The sequence below is a fragment of the Cherax quadricarinatus genome, chromosome 7 (assembly GCF_038502225.1).
Source record: "Cherax quadricarinatus isolate ZL_2023a chromosome 7, ASM3850222v1, whole genome shotgun sequence".
NCBI classification, from domain to species: Eukaryota; Metazoa; Arthropoda; class Malacostraca; order Decapoda; family Parastacidae; genus Cherax; species Cherax quadricarinatus.
In genome coordinates this window covers 1197032-1216415 of record NC_091298.1, presented here as the reverse complement: position 1 = coordinate 1216415, position 19384 = coordinate 1197032, and the positions used below count along the sequence as shown (strand labels likewise).

The following is a 19384-nucleotide window of genomic DNA, read 5'->3' as shown; positions in this document are numbered from 1 at the left end:
CCCTCCTTTAGAGTGCAGGCATTGTACTTCCCATTTCCAGGACTCAAATCTGGCTATATAAAAATAACCGGTTTCCCTGAATCCCTTCACTAAATATTACCCTGCTCACACTCCAACAGATCGTCAGGTCCCAAATACCATTCGTCTCCATTCACTCCTATCAAACACACTCACGCACGCCTGCTGGAAGTCCAAGCCCCTCATTCACAAAACCTCCCTTACCCCTTCCTTCCAACCCTTTTGAGGACGACCCCTACCCCGCCTGCCTTCCCCTACAGATTTAAATGCTCTCCAAGTCATTCTACTTTGATCCATTCTCTCTAAATGACCAAACCACCTCAACAACCCCTCTTCAGCCCTTTGACTAACACTTTTATTAACTCCACACCTTCTCCTAATTTCCACACTCCGAATTTTCTGCATAATATTTACACCACACATTACCCTTAGACAGGACATTTCCACTGCCTCCATGCTGATGCATTCACAACTCAAGCTTCACACCCATATAAGAGTGTTGGTACTACTATACTTTCATACATTCTCTTCTTTGCCTCCATAGATAACATTTTTTGTCTCCACATATACCTCAATGCACCACTCACCTTTTTTCCCTCATCAATTCTATGATTAACCTCATTCTTCATAAATCCATCTGCCGACACGTCAACTCCCAAGTATCTGAAAACGTTCACTTCTTCCATATTCCTCCTCCCCAATTTGATATCCAATTTTTCTTTATCTAAATCATTTGATACCCTCATCACCTTACTCTTTTCTATGTTCACTTTCAACTTTCTTCCTTTACAAACACTCCCAAACTCATCTACTAACCTTTGTCATTTTTCTTTAGAATCTCCCATAAACACAGTATCATCAGCAAAAAGCAACTGTGTCAATTCCCATTTTGTATTTGATTCCCCATAATTTAATCCCGCCCCTCTCCTGAACACCCTAGCATTTACTTCTTTTACAACCCCATCTATAAATATATTAAACAACCATGGTGACATTACACATCCCTGTCTAAGACCTACTTTTATGGGGAAGTAGTCTCCCTCTCTTCTACACACCCTAACCTGAGCCTCACTATCCTCATAAAAACTCTTTACAGCATTTAATAACTTACCACCTATTCCATATACTTGCAACATCTGCCACATTGCTTCCCTATCCACTTTATCATATGCCTTTTCTAAATCCATAAATGCAATAAAAACTTCCCTACCTTTTTCTAAATACTGTTCACATATATGCTTCAATGTAAACACTTGATCTACACATCCCCTACCCACTCTGAAGCCTCCCTGCTCATCCGCAATCCTACATTCTGTCTTACCTCTAATTCTTTCAATTATAACCCTACCGTATACTTTTCCTGGTATAGTGTACTCAGTAAACTTATTCCTCTATAATTTTTACAATCTCTTTTGTCCCCTTTCCCTTTATATAAAGGGACTATACATGCTTTCCACCAATCCCTAGGTACCTTCCCCTCTTTCATACATTTATTAAACAAAAGTACCAACCACTCCAACACTATATCCCCCCCCCCCCCTGCTTTTAACATTTCTGTCATGATCCCATCAGTTCCCGCTGCTTTACCCCCTTTCATTCTACGTAATGCCTCACGTACCTCCCCCACACTTACATTCTGTTCTTCTTCACTCCTAAAAGATGGTATACCTCCCTGGCCAGTGCATGAAATTACCGCCTCCCTTTCTTCCTCAACATTTAAAAGTTCCTCAAAATATTCTCGCCATCTACATAATACCTCGACTCAAGAAATCGTAATGACACGATTGCAAATAAATCATACCCCCGGCCGGGATTGAACTCCAGCCCGTGGCTAACGCGACGGGCTGGAGTTTTGAGACTCTATGACCGCGGGTTCAATCCCGGCCGGGGGTATGGTTTACATAATACCTCCCTCTCCCCATCTACTAACTCCCCTACTCTGTTTTTAACTGACAAATCCATACTTTCCCTAGGCTTTCTTAACTTGTTTAACCCCTTCAGGGTCCAAGGCCAAAATCTGAAGTGGTGCTCCAGTGTCCAAGAAATTTTGAAAAAAAAAAAAAAAAAAATTATTTTTTCTTATAGAATTAAAGAGCATATTTTTGTGAAGGTAATAAGACAAAAAAAAAAATTCTGATCAGTACTTACCGAGATACAGTGCCAAGAAGTTTGTCGAAAATGATGTGGTGGTGGCAACATCGACGAATTCCACATACGCGCATTACATTATTTTGCGGTTTTTGTTGTTTTTTCTTTTCTTTTCCAATTTTTTTCTATTCCTACTAACATTTGGGGCCTGAGAGACCAATACTGTATATAATGTATATATATAAACTCACTGTATTGAAAACAATAACCGCACTAAAGTTATTATCATATAATTGTTTACCACTGTTGTTTATTACAATAAACATGCACAAATCTTGTATAATACTAATGTTCTATCATACATTTACATATTTACAATCACTGGACATGGTTTTAGAACTGCTGGAGCTTGTGGAACTCCTTGAAACAAGGCACCATGCACAGAGGCACCTTACATTCCTCACACATAAACCGAGTGTCTTTGCGTCTTTGTTGCCATCTTTTTGTTTGTGCACAGACGATGCATCTCTTCTGAGCAAATTTCTTCTGAGTTGAAGGAAGTTGTATTATGAAATGATCACCTTCCCTCCTCAAACGCTTGGGTATATCCTGAAGAATTCGAGGACCGTGTTGTATAGCAGGTGTTGTTACCTGGTACTTCATTATGAGTTGTCTGACAACAGACAAACAAAATTCACCATACGGTGGTCTGTTGCCAGTCTCTATTTGGTACATATTATATGCATTGAGCATTGAAATGTCCATGAGATGGAAGAAAAGTTTCATGTACCACTTGTAACTCTTACGAACACAGTCAACAAAACCAATCTGCATGTCACATTTGTCAACCAAGCGCATGTTTTGTGTATAATAAATCACTGTCACTGGTTTTCGAATGCGTTCATTAGTCACTCGATCAACTTTGCACTGTCTTGCATTTCATTACGGTGAATGGTTGTCAACAATGTGACATCTCGTTTGTCATGCCACCGTAATGCCATGATGTCATTGGCAGTAAACACCTGCACGTCATCACCACGAGCACCTGCGTTGAGCCTGGGCATATGTTTACGATTAGAACGCACTGTGCCACACACATCTGTCTTGTTCACTCGCATGAAATCACTGAGTAATGGGCTTGTGTACCAGTTATCGGTATTTAATTTATGCCCCTTACCAAGATAAGGTGCCATCATGTTTCTCACTACGTCACCTGAGATACCCAATAACATCTTGGTATCTTTCAATGTTTTACTACCCGTGTATACAACAATATCCAACACCAGGCCACTGTCACAATCACAGAGTACAAACAGTTTTATACCAAAGCGTTTCCTCTTGCTCGGTATATACTGCTTGAATGACAGTCTACCTTTAAACAAAATCAAAGACTCGTCAATTACAAGATTCTTTAATGGATAAAAGTATATGCTGAACTTTTGTTTGAGATACATGAAAACATTTCTAATCTTGTATAACCTGTCACTTCTGTCAGGCCTGGTTTTGTCAGAGAAGTGCAACATACGTAAGAGTAAGATAAACCTGTTCACTGGTATGATTTCACTGAAGACCGGGGTAGAAATTAGCCGATCTGTGGACCAGTATGCTTTTATATTATGCTTATAGACATGAGGCATAAGCATTATTGTTGCAAAAAGCAAATACATTTCTGCAACAGTCGTCTCTTTCCACCTGTGTAGTCTTGACTGTGGTGATAAGATCGTATTTGCCATGGTGTACTCAAAATACTTATTACTTTCCCTGACAATAATTTCCATCAATGGCTGGTCAAAGAATAATTCAAAGAATTCCAGTTCATTGGCCGTGGTTCCAAGGGGACAAGTAGGTAGAATTCCACTTTGAGAATCATCAAAGTGGTGAGGCTTGGGAACAAAATTGGGATTTTGCTGCCAATCCCACATACGGTTTGCTGGTGGATACTGGACATCATAGGCTGGTTGTGCGGGTGGTTGTGGTTGTGGTGGGCTGGTGGCTGGCGCTCCGCTTTGTCCTTGAACTGACGAGTCAGCAGCGTGGGTCCCAGCGTGGCCTGGTGAGTCACGCATGGCGGTGCCACTACCATCACCACTAACACCATCCACTGATGCCTGTGGTCTATCCATGCCAAGTGTAGCCACATCATCCTCACTATCACTACCTAAAACTGGTGTTGGGCCACGGGATGTACTCCGGGATGTACTCCATCCCCTGGGCACAGCATAGGGTACACTACCCGAGCGCATGCGGCGGCGAACATACTGACGCTTCACTGGTGAATATGATTCCTCACTATCACTACTCGATTGATCGTCGAGCGCAATAAAATCACAGTCCACGTCACTATCATCATCATTACTGAAGTCAGAGGCCTGGCCACGCGAAAATATTAGTTTTCTCTTGCGATGAGGAACAACTGACCGTGAGTCACGAGTGCCCACACCAGAGGTAGAAGGTTGAGGATCGTCAGGGTTTTCTGCACTATTATTGATATCCTGGTCATTCTTTTCGGTCACTAACTGATCAAAGCCGTAGAATTCGTCTTCATTTCCACTTCCATCAGTGTCAGAACTATCAGATAGGAAGAGGAGAGTCCCAATTTTCCGGGGAGTGAGAGTTGACTTGCGACGAGGCATGGTGAACAAGGGTTACTGAGCCAGCGTTCCCACAATGCTATGCAGGCGCCTAGATTTTTTGTTTATGGCGCACACCCACCACACAGACCCGTTCTCTCACATGTAGGCCTATGAGCGTTTTTGTGCTAAATTTGACGGCGCTAGAATTTTGGCATAGATCTACGGTTTCGACACTCAACGTAAAGCCGTTGATCTACGGGACGGACCCTGAAAGGGTTAACTCGCTCCAAAATTTTTTCTTATTTTCATTAAAATTTCTTGACAGTGCCTCTCCCACTCTGTACTCTGCTCTTCTTATAACACTTCTGCTTTGTAAAAACCTCTCATAAGCTACCTTTTTCTCTTTTATTACACCCTTTACTTCATCATTCCACCAATCACTCCTCTTTCCTCCTGCCCCCACCCTCCTATAACCAAAAACTACTGTTCTACATTCTAATACACTGTACTGCATTTTTAAAACTATTCCAACACTCTTCAACCCCCCCACTACTCATCTTTGCACTACCCTACCTTTCTGCCAATAGTCGCTTATATCTCGCCCGAACTTCCTCCTCCCTTAGTTTATACACTTTCACCTCCCTCTTGCTTGTTGTTGCCACCTTCCTCTTTTCCCATCTACCTCTTACTCTAACTGTAGCTACAACTAAATAATGATCCGATATATCAGTTGCCCCTCTATAAACATGTACATCCTGGAGCCTACCCATCAACCTTTATCCACCAATACATAATCTAACAAACTACTTTCATTACGTGCTACATCATACCTTGTATATTTATTTATCCTCTTTTTCATAAAATATGTATTACTTATTACCAAATTTCTTTCTACACATAGCTCAATTAAAGGCTCCCCATTTACATTTACCCCTGGCACCCCAAATTTACCTACTACTCCCTCCATAACATTTTTACCCACTTTAGCATTGAAATCCCCAACCACCATTACTCTCACACTTGATTCAAAACTCCCCACGCATTCACTCAACATTTCCCAGAATCTCTCTCTCTCCTCTACACTTCTCTCTTCTCCAGGTGCATACATGCTTACTATAACCCACTTTTCACATCCAATCTTTATTTTACTCCACATAATCCTTGAATTTATACATTTGTAGTCCCTCTTTTCCTGCCATAGCTTATCCTTCAACATTATTGCTACTCCTTCTTTATCTCTAACTCTATTTGAAACCTCTGACCTAATCCCATTTATTCCTCTCCATTGAAACTCTCCCACTCCCTTCAGCTTTGTTTCACTTAAAGCCAGGACATCCAGCTTCTTCTCATTCATAACATCCACAATCATCTTTTTCTTATCATTTGCACAACATCCACGCACATTCAGACTTCCCACTTCGACAATTTTCTTCTTCTTATTCTTTTTAGTAATCTTTACAGGAAAAGGGGTTACTAGCCCATTGTTCCCGGCATTTTAGTTGACTTTTACAACACCCATGGCTTACGGAGGAAAGATTTTTATTCCACTTCCCCATGGATATAAAAGGAAAAGTAATAAGACCAAGAACTATTAAGATAAAATCAAAGAAAACTCAGATGAGTGTGTATAAATAAACGTGTACATGTATGTGTAGTGTGACCTAAGTGTAAGTAGAAGTAGCAAGACGCCTGTAATTTTGCATATTTATGAGACAGACAAAAGACACCAGCAAATCCTACCATCATGTAAAACAGTTACAGGCTTTTGTTTTACACTCACTTGGCAGGACGGTAGTACCTCCCTGGGTGGTTGCTGTCTACCAACCTACTACCCATACATTTATTAAACATTTACATTTATTAAACAAAAATACCAACCACTCAAACACTATATCCTCCCCTGCTTTTAACATTTCTGTCATGATCCCATCAGTTCCAGCTGCTTTACCCCCTTTCATTCTACGTAATGCCTCACGCACCTCCCCCACACTCACAGCCTGTTCTTCTTCACTCCTAAAAGATGGTATACCTCCTTGGCCAGTGCATGAAATTACAGCCTCCCTTTCTTCGTCAACATTTAAAAGTTCCGCAAAATATTCTCGCCATCTACCCAAAACCTCCATCTCCCCATCTACTAACTCCCCTACTCTGTTTTTAACTGACAAATCCATGTTCCCTAGGCTTTCTTAACTTGTTTAACTCCAAAATTTTTTCTTATTTTCTTGAAAATTTCTGGACAGTGCCTTTCCCACTCTATCATCTGCTCTCCTTTTGCACTCTCTCACCACTCTATTCACCTTTCTTTTACTCTCCATATACTCTACTCTTCTTATAACACTTCTGGTTTTTAAAAACCTCTCATAAGCTAACTTTTTCTCTTTTATCACACCCTTTACTTCATCATTCCACCAATCACTCCTCTTTCCTCCTGCCCCCACCCTCCTATAACCACAAACTTCTGCCCCACATTCTAATACTGCATTTTTAAAATTATTCCAGCCCTCTTCAACCTTCCCACTACTCATACTTGCACCAGTCCATACTTGCACCACTAGTAAAACTAGTTTATGGGGTTTTATATGTTTGTTGATATGTATATTAATTGTGATTGTTGTTGTACGGCCTTTAGTTTTCATGGACATGAGGGCCCCAGTTTATGGGGCTTTACTTCACGCCGCTTCGCTAATACAGACGTTTCAAATTATACCCAAAATTTTTTTATACCACTCCTGATTTGCTGTCACAGCCTGAGCTTTCAGCTGAGTGTCTGCACATCATTTTCTTGCACTTTGTTTACCACGTTTGTGAGCTCTGCATCTCTCTCGATTCTGTCTGGAAACTTTTCAAAGTTGCAAGTGTATTAAAGTTCTTGCAGTTTTATGTACTATTCTCTTTTTGTGTTACAATGACATCTAAGGGTAGTTGTGCTAAAAAGAGCCATAAGGCCTAGTTCTATTGCTTACTTAAAGTATGCAGTGTAAACATGTTATGAGGCATATGCATTTATGGTGATTTTTGCTTTACAGCTGTAGCCTGGAACCTAACCCGCCATATATTCAGGGTCCTCCTTTATTTTTCTTCTGTGTTGTGCTTATATATTCTGTTACAGCACTACAAAAGTTAGTTCTATGTCTGGGTTTAGTACTTTGAATTTATTTAGTCATGTAGATGTAGTGTACAGTAGTATGTATGATGGCCTGTTTGTTCAGTAGGTTTAGTTGTTTATGGAGGCTATAGGGAAAGGTGTCATCTCAAACTGGTTTGCTCTTCTTGAGATGGATAAATGTGATGTAAATACAGTGGAACCTCTACTTATGAGCGCATCCACGTGCAAGTTTTTCTAAATTACGAGCAGTCGCTCAGTCAGTTTTTTTGCTTCCCGACACGAGCGAAATTTCCAGATGTGAGCAGGCCTCAAGGGAGGTTCCTTGATACTGTTGAGGGTCTCTTGCTCTTGATCTAGGGAATTGGATCTCATTTGTTTGTTGGACTATCTTATTGAAACTTGGGCAGTGTATGATGGAAAGATGCTTCTTAACTTACACCAAAATTGAAAGAAATTGGACCAAAAATAACAGAGTTCACTTCTCAGCCTTTATTTGTCCCTTAGCAGTATATTTTTGTATGGTTTTTATGGTTGTATTCTCGTTTTTTTGGTCTCCTTTGATAAAATGGAAGATATATTACAGAAATAGATATGATTTTGATTGCTTTCACAATGAAAAGTACCTTGAAATTCAGCTCAAAATAGCAGAAATGCTTGATTTTTGCCGATGTTCAAGAGTAAGCAAATAAGGTCACTGTCTAATGTGTGCCCAACTGGCCAGTCTAATATGCAGTCAAGATTGGGTTGACATTATTTATACAATTATTACAATAATGCAATAGTCTGCATAACAGTAAATCTTCTATATTTTGTTTTAATAAAAATTCCAAATGGTAAGCAAGAGTTATTGTTATAAGAATACGTACATGCTAATTAATAATAACATGAACGTTCTGTGTATAATTTAGCATACGCCGATGTGCCCAGCATCTCTTCTCTATCTCCAAAGTAAATGCTGTATTACTACATAATTTCTTTACATTATTATTATTATTATTGTTTTCCTTATGAAACTATGTATGTAGTGATCTAATGGAGTTTGTCTTACAAACACTCCATTTTCTGTTATAATAAAAGCATGGGAAGATATGTAGGAATGGCCACCATGGTGACCCTATGCACCCCAACAATAACAACAACAACAACAAAGGCCGTTGTGCCGCATCCACTAACACTACTCACATGCGTAATATTTCATTCATTCTTGTGTATATATCATGTTTCTATGTTATTAATATTGTTTATTATGCCATATTAGATGAATTGTGATAGATAAATAAGCTGTAGAGTTGATATTAGGGAAATTTTTGAAGTATTTTGTCGTGCCTGGAATTCCATGGGAATGGATTAATTCCATTTCAATTAATTTAAATGAGGAAAATTGACTCTACAAACAAGCAAATTCAGATGTGAGCAAGGTCACAGAATGGATTAAACTCGTAAGTAGAGGTTCCACTTTACCTTCACTTGGTTGTAATGACTGAGTGATGAACTTGTTACTGCTTATTTTTAATTGTAAAAGATTTTATTAAAATAAAAAATTATTCTGCTAGTTTTCTAGTTTTGTGATTGCATTTTCCTGCCATGCTAGTGTGTTCTTTATTTGATTTTTCACTACATCCATTTATACAGTTAAGTTTGTAGGTGTTTGCTTTAACTCATAAGTCAGAATGCCAGTGCAGTACTTCTTCTGTTAATCCCTAAAGTAATGAATTAAATGACCATTTGCCCATACAAGTGACATACATCATGATGCTGACAATAGAAACTTAGTTTTAAAAAAATATATATATATAAAATTCTTTCTTCTTAACACACCAACTGTCTCACATCTAGATAGGGTAATCTGAAAAAGGAGAAAGACATTAAAATGAATGGAATGTGCTCAGCAGAGATAACTATCTACAATACAAATATCAAAACATGTATAATTTGAGAATGGTAATGCAAAATGTATTTTTTCTAGTGTGGAAGGCAGAGGTACACTAGTGTGTCCAAGAGCTCAACCTACTGACCAGGGCGCTTACTCTTGTGAAGCTATCAACAGTCGTGGATCAGTATTTGCTCAGCCAGATTCTATTGTACAAGTAAAAGGTGGATCACCTGTATGTCAGCCACCACAGTTTAATGAAGGAGCTGTCACTCCTCAGGACTGTCTTACATGTTTCTGCTTTGGTGCCACAGATCAGTGTTACTCCACTGACCGATATATCACACAGGTATATGTGTTTCCCTGTTGTTTGTTTTATGAGTACATCAGTAGCACACAGTGCTTTAAATTTGTTTGTCAGCAGCATTTGCATAATATTTACTGTCCTTATATTAGCTGTGTTAACTTAAATAATTTATACTAATGAATAAATTAGGTTGACTTGGGGGTGTATAAATCTGTAGTAGAGGGGAGGGGGTAAAAGAGGTTTTGTGTCCAAGGGGCCTGGGCATGCAATAGGCATGTGTGAAGGTGCTAGACAGGAGTGAATGGAGACAAATGGTTTTTGGGACCTGATGAACTGTTGAGTGTGAGCAGGGTAATATTTTGTGAAGGGATTCAGGGAAACCGGTTAGCTGGACTTGAGTCCTGGCAGTGGGAAGTACAATGCCTGCACTTTAAAGGAGGGGTTTAGGATATGTTTGGAGTGACATCTAAACTGCCATATCTGGGCACCTATGCAAAGACAATGATATTGTGTGAATGATGGCAAAAGCATTGAATGATGGTGAGTGTGTTTCTTTTTTGGATCACCCTGCCTCGGTAGGAGAAGACTGACATGTTAAAAACAAAAAGCATGTGACCTGTGAGGATGGTTAAGGGTACCAAGGTAGTGTCTACACATACATTGTGAGGATGGTGAGTAGTACAGTGGTACGTCCACTACACACTGTGAGGATAATGAGTGGCACAGTGGTAGTATCACTATCTCACACAGCAGATTGATTCTCATGCAAATATCTTTCATATTATGGCACTGACAGAGCTTCAAAATTTAGTTTGTATCAGTTTGTCTCGTCAGTTCAGAATGATTGCTATTAACAAGAATAAATTTGGGAGTGTGTTTCATGGCTCCAACACCTCAAATGTATTTGGGTATACAACTGTCCTAATGTTGCTTGCATCCATTACATGAACCAAAAAACTAATAATTGAGATTTGTAAAGCATATAAGAAATACTTTAATCTGACTTGTAATTGGCACACATGTAAACTATTCAACTTCTTGGTTTTCAGTTAACACTGACAAATCATCCTGAAATTTCTTAGTAGGATTATGTTAGCTAAATACTCTGGTTCTCTGAACCATTCATCTACTCTGGAAAACTTGGTAATATGCATTGTCTTATGTGGATCAAAATTTTCATTTTTCTAACCTACATTTCACAGCTGCCACCTCCTGCTAGCGAATCTTTTTCACTGGTAGGTGTTAATCAGGACCAGTTCCAAGGAAACTATGTCATTCGTGCCAGCCAGTATCCTCTCTCATCACGCTACCTCATACCTCAGTCGGCAAATGTGGTTCAAGTAAGTGAAGCCTAATTTAACCTTTAATTAAGTGCAATATTCATTACTAAATGGTAGTGATTTGTAGTTATTGTAGGTAAAAAAAAAGGAATGAAATTTATTTAAATGAAATGTTCTTCTTTAATAAATATTTAACACTTTTTTCAGCTTACTGTGGATCGCACAAAACTTGGTGGTCCTAGTGACCTTCTAGTATACTACTCTCTACCTGATAGCCATAAAGGCCAACAGCTCTCCGCTTATGGTGGTTATCTCCGTTACAAAATTAAATACTCAAGTATTGGTGCTGGACAGGCCATCAGTGGACCAGATGTGATTATAATGGTGAGCCATTTGTTATTTTCATTATCTTCCTTTTAATTTTTCAGCATCTTGTTTTCTTACTTAACGATGCCTATTCTTTTTCATTTATTCCTGTTTCTTAACTCTGGAAGTCCAAGAATATTGTATCGTGATTCAGTTAAAATATTTAATGTCCATATTAATAAGGACCTGGGTAGTAGATTGGTAGACAGCAGCCGCCCAGGGAGGTACTACCGTCCTGCCAAGTGAGTAAAGTGGAAACCTGTAATTGTTTTACATGATGGTAGGACTGCTGGTATTTTTTTTCTATCTCATACACATACAAGGTTTTAGGTACATCTTGCTACTTCTACTTACACTTAGGTCCCACTACACATGCATGCACAACCATATATATACACACACACACTTCTAGGTTTTCTTCTATTTTCTTACTAGTTCTTGTTCTTGTTTATTTCTGCTTATCTCCATGGAAAAATGGAACAGAATTTTCCGTCCATAAGCCATGCGTATCGTAAAAGGCAACTAAAATGCCGGGGGTAAGGGGCTAGTAACCCCTTCTGTATACATTACTGAATTTAAAAAGAGAATCTTTCATTTTTCTTTTTGGGTCACCCTGCCTAAGTGGGACATAGCCAGTCTGTTGAAAGAAGAAAGATTAATAAGGACAGCCTCTTGTCTTAAACAATGAAAGATGCATACTTTTCTTTGATCAGCTTAAATGTGATGCTGCTCTGTGGTCCATTATTATGTTTAATGAAAAAAAATACTTCCATACTTGTCATCCTTTTTTTGTGGCACAAGTGATTTAACTAAGATATGTTGTGTATCTTTATATGTGTATGCTTCTAAACTGTTGTATTCTGAGCACCTCTGCAAAACCAGTGATAATGTGTGAGTGTGGTGAAAGTGTTGAATGATGATGAAAGTATTTTCTTTTTGGGGATTTTCTTTCTTTTTTGGGTCACCCTGCCTCGGTGGGAGATGGCCGACTTGTTGAAAAAAAAAAAAAATAGAGAGCAGGTTGTAGGTAGTAGGTTGGTAGACAGCAACTGCCCAGGGAGGTACTACTGTCCTGCCAAGTGAGTGTAAAACGAAAGCCTGTAATTGTTTTACATGATGGTAGGATTGCTGGTGTCTTTTTTCTGTCTCATAAACATGCAAGATTTCAGGTATGTCTTGCTACTTCTTACACTTAGGTCACACTACACATACAGGTACAAGCATATATACATACACCCCTCTGGGTTTTCTTCTATTTTCTTTCTAGTTCTTGTTCCTGTTTATTTCCTCTTATCTCCATGGGGAAGTGGAACAGAATTCTTCCTCCATAAGCGATGCATGTTGTAAGAGGCGACTAAAATGCCAGGAGCAAGGGGCTAGTAACCCCTTCTACTGTATATATATTACTAAATGTAAAAGGAGAAACTTTCGTTTTTCCTTTTGGGCCACCCCGCCTCGGTGGGATACGGCCGGTGTGTTGAAAGAAAGATAGAGAGCAATTTCCCTGAATCCCTTCACAAAATCTGGTTAGCTGGACTTGAGTCCTGGAAATGGGATGAACAATGCCTGCACTTTAAAGGAGGGATTTGGGATGTTGGCAGTTTGGAGGGACTTCCAAACTGTTGTATCTGAGCACCTCTGCAATGACAATGATAATGTATGAGTGAGGTAAAAGTGTTGAATGATGAGGAAAGCATTTTCTTTTTGGGGATTTTCTTTCTTTTTTGGGTCACCCTGCCTCGGTGAGAGACGATCAATGTGTTGAAAAAAAATAGCAATGTTTTTATAATTATTTTATTGTATTAACATACATAGCATTATATAATAAAACTAGTGCAGTGGAACGGAGATGGTACTCAAAGGACCTTGTAGTTTTTTTTTTAACATGTTGGCTGTTTCCCACCAAGGAAGGGCGACCCAAAAAGCAAGAAAAACCCAAAAAGAAAGAAAAAACTTTCATCATCATTTAACACTTTTGCCATCACTCATACATAATCGCTGTCTTTGCGGAGGTGCCCATATGACAGTTCAGGTGTCCCTCCAAACTACCAATATCCCAAACCCCTCCTTTAAAGTGCAGGCATTGTACTTCACATTTCCAGACTCAAATCCGGCTAACCAGTTTCCATGAATCCCTTCACAAAATATTACCCTGCTCACACTCCAACAGCTCGTCAGGTCCCAGAAACCATTCATCTCCATTCATTCCTTTCTAACACACTCACTCATGCTTGCTGGAAGGCCCAGCCCCTTGCCCATAAAACCTCCTTTACCCCCCTCCCTCCAACCTTTTTCAGGGCTTACCCCTACCCTGCCTTCCTTCCCCTATAGATTTATATGTTCTCCAAGTCATTCTGCTTTGTTACATTCTCTCTAAATGACCAAACCATCTCAACAGCCCCTCTACAGGCCTCTTGACTAATAGTTTTAGTAACTCCTCAACTCCTCCTAATTTCCATACTATGAATTCTGTGCATAATATTTACACCACACATTGCCCTTAGACAGGACATCTCCACTGCCTCCAGCTGCCTCCTCGCTGCAGCATTTATAACCCATGCTTCACACCCACATGAGAATGTTGGTACCACTATACTCTCGTATATTCCCTTCTTTGGATTATTTAAGACAAAAAATGATAATAATAGTCATATCGTCATGCAACATTTATTGAAAATAGACAATGGTACACTCTGACGATCCTTCATGTTCTAAGCAAATTGGCTGAAAAGAAAAATAAATTGTTTTTACTGTGGCAGCATAGTGGTGCCAGTTTTGCAGACTTCAACATCACAAGTAGCACAGCCAACACAGTTTGACAAAACGCAGCATAACTGACAGTATACGGAGAAGTTTTAATAAATATTACATTGTTTTCATTTATTTATAAAAGTAACAAATATTTTTTCTAACACACTGGCCATCTCCCTCCAAGACAGTGTAAATCAGTTTCAAAAAAAGAAGTGAAAAAATCTGTAATATCTATGAGAATAATTATTTATGCATTACATATGTGAAAATTGTATAAATTGTTTGATAAATAATGTATGATATTAAGTTGCAAAGGTAAATAACTTAACTTTCTTGAAAATGTAAAAAAACACTTCATGGATTGCATTACATAAATTCTCCATCATGAATACCTGAATCATACTCTTCATCTTTCGGACTTTTTTAAACATTTAATATTTGTTTGAGTTAAGTGTGTCTGCACTATTTTGTCTTGTCATTGCACTTACTTGTATTTATATATGTTACTTTGAAACCCATGTTTTGGAATATATTACTAGTTACGTTATTTAGTTGTTGCACTAGGGTATGAAAATGACTAATAGATAATTAAAGCAGAAAAATTAGAAGACATAAATTACTTATTATGGTAGTAGGTTGGTAGACAGCAACCGCCCAGGGAGGTACTACCATCCTGCCAAGTGAGTGTAAAACAGAAACATGTAATTGTTTTACATGATGGTAGGATTGCTGGTGTCTTTTTTCTGTCTCATAAACATGCAAGATTTCAGGTACGTCTTGCTACTTCTACTTACACTTAGGTCACACTACACATACATCTACAAGCATATACACCTACCATCCGACTTATGACTGAGTTCGGTTCCGAGAAACCGGTCGTAAGTCGAACTTTACTATTGAATATCAACATAACATTTTTGTAATAACTTTATTTTGTTCTATTTTGGTATTTCATGTTTTACTTTACTTTTTATGCTGTTAGTACTGTATTTTATACTGTAATGTTTAGGATAAACACTGTGTACAACACAAACACTTGTTTATTTCCCAGAAATTTGGCATAAAAAATACGGTCGTAAGTCGAGTCGTCGTAAGTCGAGCAGGTCGTAAGTCGGATGGTAGGTGTATATATATATATTAAATTATGGGGAATCAAATTCAAAATGGGAATTGACACAGTTACTTTTTGCTGATGATACTGTGCTTATGGGAGATTCTAAAGAAAAATTGCAAAGGTTAGTGGATGAGTTTGGGAATGTGTGTAAAGGTAGAAAGTTGAAAGTGAACATACAAAAGAGTAAGGTGATGAGGGTATCAAATGATTTAGCTAAAGAAAAATTGGATATCAAATTGGGGAGGAGGAGTATGGAAGAAGTGAATGTTTTCAGATACTTGAGAGCTGACGTGTTGGCGGATGGATTTATGAAGGATGAGGTTAATCATAGAATTGATGAGAGAAAAAAGGTGAGTTGTGCGTTGAGGTATATGTGGAGTCGAAAAACGTTATCTATGGAGGCAAAGAAGGGAATGTATGAAAGTATACTAGTACCAACACTCTTATATGGATGTGAAGCTTGGGTGGTAAATGCAGCAGCGAGGAGATGGTTGGAGGAAGTGGAGAGGTCTTGTCTAAGGGCAATGTGTGGTGTAAATATTATGCAGAAAATTCGGAGTGTGGAAATTAGGAAAAGGTGTGGAGTTAATAAAAGTATTAGTCAGAGGGCAGAAGAGGGGTTGTTGAGGTGGTTTCGTCATTTAGAGAGAATGGATCAAAGTAGAATGACATGGAAAGCATATAAATCTATAGGGGAAGGAAGGCGGGGTAGGGGTCATCCTCGAAAGGGTTGGAGAGAGGGGGTAAAGGAGGTTTTGTGGGCGAGGGGCTTGGACTTTCAGCAAGCGTGCGTGAGCGTGTTAGATAGGAGTGAATGGAGACAAATGGTACTTGGGACCTGACGATCTGTTGGAGTGTGAGCAGGGTAATATTTAGTGAAGGGATTCAGGGAAACCGGTTATTTTCATATAGTCGAACTTGAGTCCTGGAAATGGGAACTACAATGCCTGCACTTTAAAGGAGGGGTTTGGGATATTGGCAGTTTGGAGGGATATGTTGTGTATCTTTATACGTATATGCTTCTAAACTGTTGTATTCTGAGCATCTCTGCAAAAACAGTGATAATGTGTGAGTGTGGTGAAAGTGTTGAATGATGATGAAAGTATTTTCTTTTTGGGGATTTTCTTTCTTTTTTTGGGTCACCCTGCCTCGGTGGGAGATGGCCGACTTGTTGAGAAAAAAAAAAAAAAAATATATATATATATATATATATATATATATATATATATATATATATATATATATTATATATATATATATTATATATATATATATATATTATATATATTTTTTTTTTTTTTTTCAACAAGTCGGTCGTCTCCCACCGAGGCAGGGTGACCCAAAAAAGAAAGAAAATCCCCAAAAAGAAAATACTTTCATCATCATTCAACACTTTCACCACACTCACACATTATCACTGCTTTTGCAGAGGTGCTCAGAATATAACAGTTTAGAAGCATATACGTATAGAGATACACAACATATCCCTCCAAACTGCCAATATACACACACACACACACACACACACACACACACACACACACACACACACACACACACACACACACACACACACACACACACACACACACACACACACACTCACGCACGCACAGTAGGGCCCCATTTATACGGCGGGTTAGTTTCCAGGCTATCGCCGTAAAGCAGAACGCCATTTCTTCCACTTATAAATGCCAGACAACAAGTTTACACTAAATTATAATAAGTTAGTAATAGAACTAGGCATTAAAAACTCAGAAAGTAAAATACATACACAGTACGTTCATTACTTTTCTTAAAGTATGTATTTGTAATCGTAATGTAATGCGAGAGGTGAGTAGTACTTATTTGTAGGAAGTTGGGTGTAGGTAGCCCTGGCTCCCCATCTCATACTTAATATACGATATTTAAAAGAGCCCAGAGAGTTAAAATACACATACAGTACACTCATTATTTACCTTAAAATATGTGTAGTCTTAATGTAGGAAGAGAGGTGGGTAGTATTTATTTGTAGGAAGTCAGTGTAGGTAGCCGGTAGGTGTAGCCCGCCTAGACTACACCTGCCGGCTACCTACAGTCTGGCCCAGAGCCATAGTTTTAGCATCGACATACCTTGTTCACTGAATTTAATCGTTCCTAACAACTACCTTTAGATGCCATCATAAACGAAGGGAGAAGTAATGAATAATTCATGCAGAAAATTGTAAACAAAAACGGAGTGGGGGAGTGCCTGGGCCAAACGCAGATTCATACACGTTTTCTCTGGTGCCTGACCAGAGAAAACCTGGCTACCACACAGGTCCACAAGTATTATTATCAGAGCACATATAAAATATGCAATAAATGCCAGACAACAAGTTTACACTAGCTTATATTAAGTTAGTAATAGAAATAGGCATTAAAAACAAAATAAAAGGTAAGATACACAGAGAGTACACTTATTACTTACCTTAAAATATTAATATTAATGTGTGAGAGGTAAGTGGCAGGGTGTTTATTGTATAAAATCAGAATGGCACACCATCATCCTCTAATTTGGCACTTAAAGCAAGAGGCTTACGACTCCTCTTTTTATCATAGCTAAGCTTAGACGCCATTGTCAATGAGAGTCAGCTAGTTAACGAAAGAGTAAACAAGAGAGAAAACGAGATACAAAGTTCAGACAGAGAGTTTGCCTAACTAACAAAAAAAGGCACAATACCGTGACTGGAACGATACACAAATAACCCGCACATAAAAGAGAGAAGCTTACGACGATGTTTCGGTCCAAGTCAGGCCGAAACGTCGTCGTAAAACACAAACTAAACAGATAGTGGGTGATCACTTTGTCAGGCGAAATAAATGCGTATTAATATGTGTCTGCTTTTAGTTCATTCATGTACGTTTGTAAGAGTTTGTAAAACTTTTACCTCACAATATTTTTTTTTATTATAATAATAATTACCTCACAATACAAATACTCTTATATTGTGTACAAGTTGTATAAGTTAGTACAGAATACACAAACAGCAACACTCTCGTTCTCATGCAACACGCCATTTTTAGAGTGAATGAAGATGATAATATTATTATCATCATCATAATAAAAAAAGCTCGAAACCCACAAGGGTCGTGAATTGCTATATATAGAGTGAAGGCATACAAAAGGAATATTTTTCTACAGTTATCCCCCAGTGTTTTACTAGAGAAAGCGTAATTCTTCCGACACTACCTACACAGCCACTTTGTAAACAAATCTCATATTTACACCAATTTTTATTCTTTGAGTGTATGTATCATGTTTATATGCTATGTAACGTGTTTCTTATATAATTTTGAGGAAAATGTCGTGGATGGATTAATGAAAATTCTATATTAATGTAAAATAAGACATTTAATGTGCCCAAGAGTGATGAGTATTACGTACTATTGGCGTCATGAGTAGAGAGAGACTTAGCGATTTTAATGTGTACCTGCACACCACACAGTGTGTAAGTATATTTAGATACAGGTACACATAAGTATAATTATCAGAGTACATATAAAATACGCATAACTGTAAAACACTTGAAATTTTGGAAAGTTTCTAGACATAATAGATGTGGTCACAGAGAATGTAAACAAACCAAGTGGGGCGCACCGTATTTGAAAGACCGCTTGCCGTATAGCATATTTTGGTCATAATTTGACATCGCCATATTAGCGGAACGCTAATATTATTACATGTATTTTGAACTGTAGTATCATCACACTTCTGGCAAGACAGTGATGGAATGATTGACGATGAAAGTGTTTCTTCTTTTTCGGGTCACCCTGCCTCAGTGGGAAACTGCCGATGTGTTAAAAAAAGCTAATGAGGCAAGCTTGAGATGAGGAAGGAGAGGCAGTCATCTGTGAGTCCTGTATTGAGTGAGTGATAGTGAATCTTTGTG

At 38.5% G+C, this 19384-nt stretch overlaps 1 protein-coding gene across 50 annotated transcripts in view; it reads left to right on the top strand.

Annotated features, from left to right (window-relative positions):
• trol (terribly reduced optic lobes) overlaps positions 1 to 19384 on the top strand; it is a 960590-nt gene that overhangs the window by 612283 nt on the left and 328923 nt on the right. For all 50 annotated transcript variants that reach the window (XM_070082142.1, XM_070082177.1, XM_070082160.1 and 47 more), the window contains 3 exons: positions 9752 to 10004; positions 11165 to 11302; positions 11450 to 11626. In XM_070082142.1, the coding sequence (XP_069938243.1) occupies positions 9752 to 10004; positions 11165 to 11302; positions 11450 to 11626 (568 nt within the window). The remainder of the gene's footprint in view (positions 1 to 9751; positions 10005 to 11164; positions 11303 to 11449; positions 11627 to 19384) is intronic.